This window comes from Melampsora larici-populina (assembly GCF_000204055.1).
Source record: "Melampsora larici-populina 98AG31 unplaced genomic scaffold MELLAscaffold_86, whole genome shotgun sequence".
NCBI classification, from domain to species: domain Eukaryota; kingdom Fungi; phylum Basidiomycota; class Pucciniomycetes; order Pucciniales; family Melampsoraceae; genus Melampsora; species Melampsora laricis-populina.
In genome coordinates, this window is record NW_006768850.1 from 107,858 (window position 1) to 112,453 (window position 4,596).

The 4,596-nt window shown below is 42.5% G+C and overlaps 1 protein-coding gene across 1 annotated transcript; it reads right to left on the reverse strand.

Moving 5' to 3' along the window:
* Positions 1-1,524: 1,524 nt before the first annotated feature.
* MELLADRAFT_95642 (uncharacterized protein) lies at positions 1,525-2,358 on the reverse strand (the record flags this gene model as incomplete). Its single annotated transcript, XM_007418173.1, has 4 exons — positions 1,525-1,935; positions 2,005-2,172; positions 2,235-2,315; positions 2,356-2,358. 4 exons carry the CDS (start codon positions 2,356-2,358, stop codon positions 1,525-1,527), a joined length of 663 nt encoding a protein of 220 aa, XP_007418235.1.
* Positions 2,359-4,596: the final 2,238 nt, after the last annotated feature.

Sequence of the window (4,596 nt, forward strand, 5' to 3'; positions counted from 1 at the left end):
TCATCAGAGATCCGGCCACGTACGCGAAACGAGGACGCCCAACTGTATATTCTAGAGAGGATCGCGAGTTCATGCTTGAGCTTATCGACGATGACCCAACACTTTTTCTGGACGAGATCCAGGAGGCGATGCATGATCACACCGATATCATTGCTTGTCGACAAACAATAGCAAACGATTTAAAAGACCGTCTCTTTCTTACTGTTCATAAAGCTGCCAAAGTGGATCCGAAGCAATCCCCTGACCTTCGAGCAGCTTATTCCATGAGAATCGCCAATATCCCTTCCAAGTGTCTTGTCTTCATGGGTGAGCTTCTTTCTTTTTTTGTCATAAACATTATCAACAGTAACTGACTTGATTGTTCTCCTTTGCATCTACAAGATGAGACAGGTCTCAGAACACAGGATGTGATGCGAGACAAAGTGAGATCGAAGCGAGGCGAACGACCTGTGAAGTTGAAACAAAAACGAAATGGACCGCATTACAGTATTCTCGCAGCCATCTGTGAAATGGGGTTGCTTGCAGTACATTCCAAGATGGATGCCTACCTGCAAACAGATTTCGAAGCTTTTATGAAGCATCTTTTGGTAAGCATCTCGCCTGTTTCTCATCCTTAATACTTCCAATATACTGATTCAATCATACATTCCCATTGATGCAGCTTCCCGTGATGAATCGTTACCCTGCGCGAAATTCAGTATTGGTGTTGGACAATTGTACCATTCACCATGGTGGCGAGATCGAACAAATGTGTAATGAGATGGGTATTGTTGTTCGCTACTTATCACCGTACTCGCCGGATTTGAACCCAATCGAGAGAATCTTTGATGTTTTCAAAGATAGGCTCAGGAGGAACCGCATGCTGAATGATGCAGCTGATAGGCTTGATTGTATGCTAGTAGTAATGAGTGAGGTTTCGACCAGTTCATTGATTATGAGTCTTTATAAGACTTGTGGGTATGAAGAAGGTTAACACGTCATGTGCATTCATCACCATCACCAATCCTACATCCCAAAACAAACATAAATTGTGTACATTTCTCTCTACATTATCCTCAAGAAATGCAAAAGGGCTATCATACCCAATTCTGTGTTCTTTTCGTGAAGTGAGCTTAAGTCTAGTGATTTAATGAGCTTGAACATGCTTTGTATTCATTAGAGAGTACGTGTCAGACTTGTAAAAATCTACACATCCTAAAATCTGGGGAAAGTCTTGCTCAAAATCAAGACTTCAGCAGACTCTAGACTCTAGACATGTTCGGTTGTGATAAAGAACAATTGTTGTCATTTTCCCTTGCGATAGACCTGTGGTAATCACACTGGTGACTCAGATCTCTCAGGTGTTGGAGTTGGTTCAATGGCTAGGACAGTTAACGCATAAAAATTTACATTGCAGCACAAGCGATCACATTGATTTTCTTGGGGGTTAAGGTGGATATAATGAGTAGCTACATGTATAAGGAAAGCTTCTGCTACAATAAAGGTACCCTTGATTTGTCTTCTCTTTCTTTTAATTTAAACCATTCAACTCCAAAACGTTGGATTCTTACGCTTCTTCAGCTCAGTTCGATACAGTGGGGCTTTGTCGTGTAAACGCACCGCCGCTCCATAAGGGAATCCCAACCTCTCAAGGGTTGGAATATCCAACGCAGGAGAGAAGAAGGATTCGAATTCAACAATGTTGTGTCGATCAAGAAGCTCTCGGGTCACATGATCCTCGGGTCCAACCTTGGCGAACCGGAGATAATCTTCAAAATCCGGAAGAGGATATGGTGGTGGCGACTCGGAATAGTGTTGAGGGATTTGTGAGGTCGATGCAACACTATCGGCAGTGTATTTCGGAGGCTGGCAAGGTTGGTTGGAAATAGGTAGAAATTGGAATCCAGGTCGGCGGGTTGGAGGCTTCATGACTGTAACTCCGGGTTTTTTTTTGAACTGTTTTGAGAAAGAGAAAGGATCATCAGTAAACGAAATGAAGAAATGATTAAAAATAGAATCACTTACAATGTCGTTTGCCCAAGTGTCCATCATTGCATGGGACAAGTGCACCGCCTCATTGCTATTTTCCGGATTAATCATCCCCATGCACTCACGGCCTCCGATTGAGACACACCCAAAGTCTCTCATGAGCTTCACTCGGATTTCCTGAAAGCTTGGATTAACGTTGATTCCCTGTGAAAAAAGGAGGTAATGAGTACAATGTTGGCTGGAACAGAGACGAGAGATAGACTTACTAACATGTCCAACTCGTCATTTCGGGCAGGAGCCAAGGTGTCCGGATGATTGTCTCGGATGGCTCGATCAAAGGTATCCTCCTGATCAGCCCAGAAAGACAAATGAATCAGCTTTCAAAACCATAAACAAAGTCAAAGATTAGAAATCCAACGTACCTTTGATTTGAGACGGTTTACAGTCTTTGGGTTGTCCATGATCAGTCGAAACCCAACTTCTTTACCTTTATTCTCCAACATGGTTGCCTTGAAATGATCGAGGATTGCCTCCGAGGTGATAGGCTTCAAGGCTGACTTGAGGAAATCTCCACGGCCAGCAACGCAGCCCTTGAAGACCATCTTACCTTCTTCGTTGGCTATCTTGAGGATCGATCCGCATACAGTCTTGTAGGTATCACAGGCATCAAAGACCTTCGCTTGGATATCGACGAGTTTGGCACCGTGGATCTGGATGAGGGCATTGAAAGGTTCTTTTGGCGATAAATCGATGTACTTCTGGGCGGCTCCAGATTGGTTATCCGCCTTGGTCTTCGTAATTGGAGCGTACACCTGGAACCATAACTTCACGTGGCTTGGTTTAGCCTCAATTGCAAGTTCTTGAGGTTGACGAGCTGCTGCAGGGACTTGGGCCGGTGGTGGTGTCGATCGAGTTAGGTCAATCTCAAGGTTTGATCCTGACCAAGTCATAATCACGTCAGTTGAATTTCTAAGTTGAGTTTTGGATGAGATATCCAAAACTTACCATGACGTGGATTAATTGCAGCTTGAGGTTCAACTTGGATGACTTGGGTGTTGAACATTGGGTCCCGGTGAGCCTGACTGACTTGTGGCTCTTGAGCAGGTTGTGGGGCTGGAAGCAAACGATTCGAAGAAATTAATAAAAAATAAGATCAGCGAGGAAAGTGATTGATTTGAACGAAACGAGTAAAGAAAAAGGAAGAAGCAAAGAGGAATGAAAGAGAGGAAAAAACTGACCTGGAGCACGAAGTCGACACGGGAAGTTGCGGAAGCCTGGATCACGGCGCGGATCCAAGTGAACCGGTTCTGAGTCTCGATATTGACGGGGGCCGCACATAACGTTTTCATAATGGTGGCCGTCTCTGCAATTACAAAGCAGAGGTCATCAGCAATCGAACAACTTGAGTTTGATGAAAGGAAACAAGAGATGAACTTAGTTATGAAAGAGGACAGGGGTACCTTCTCTGCCACGCTCAGGGCTAAGCCCCTCCGGTCCAGCTTGTCTTGCTTGTCGTATCGCGCTGAAAAACAATTGGTGAGTGAAACGTTATCAAAAAGAAACAAGATCACTGGTTTTGGGAACTTACAATTCATTACATCTCTTCTTCTCAGCTTCCAAGAGAACTTCTTTTTTGGTGGCTCGGTGGCCCATGGTGGACTTGGAATTGTCGTTGGTATGTTGTGGTGGGATCGAGGGTATAATCTGGGTGGGATCAAGGGTATGGAAGAAGTGGTGAGCTGTGGTAAACAGCCCAAATTCAATCGAGATAGGTGAATCTCGATTGAAGGCTCAATATAAGCATATTTAGGCCTGTATTGACCAAAATATTTTTTTAAAAAAACTCGACCGGACAAGGTATTTTAGATTGACTGTATAAACTCTCAATCAGATTAGTTTCAGTGTATTGACTACTGAATGAAATGCTGATGGAGGTAAAAGTTCACAACTTAATATTACATGCTTGATTGTAACAATCTAACTTGAAAACCTCCCCAGCATGATAGAACAACCAAGGATTATCAATAAACATATACTCTTGGAACTAAATGAACTTTGGAAAGAAGTGAAAGAAACATTCCAGTCAAATGAATGCTACCTTATTGAATCATTGAACTAAGCTCTCCAGTAGTCTTCAATTCGTTTCAGCAAAGTCCCCTGGGACACTCTTGATTATCATCTTCCGGATATCAGGATGCAAACCATCAACAATTTTAACTGGGGATGGACATGGGAATTTTGTTTAAGCATCCCTTGTAACTATAAAATCATTAGGATCCGGATACTAATGAAATTTGAACTCAAAAGCCAGCTTGAACCATTCTCAATGAATACAAGCATACGAAACATACAGTAAAGCACACACATTACACATAGTACATACAACAAATATTATACCTACCAAACACACAAAACATATGGTACATAACTAGACATACAGAATATACAATACCTACTAGATATACAACACATACAACACCTACTAGATATACAACACCTACAGTACATACAGTAAAAGATAGTACATACAATACCTACCGGACATACAGGACCATACAAGACCATACGGTATAATACACGACCATATGGTATAATACCAAGACAATACGGTATAATACAAGACAATAC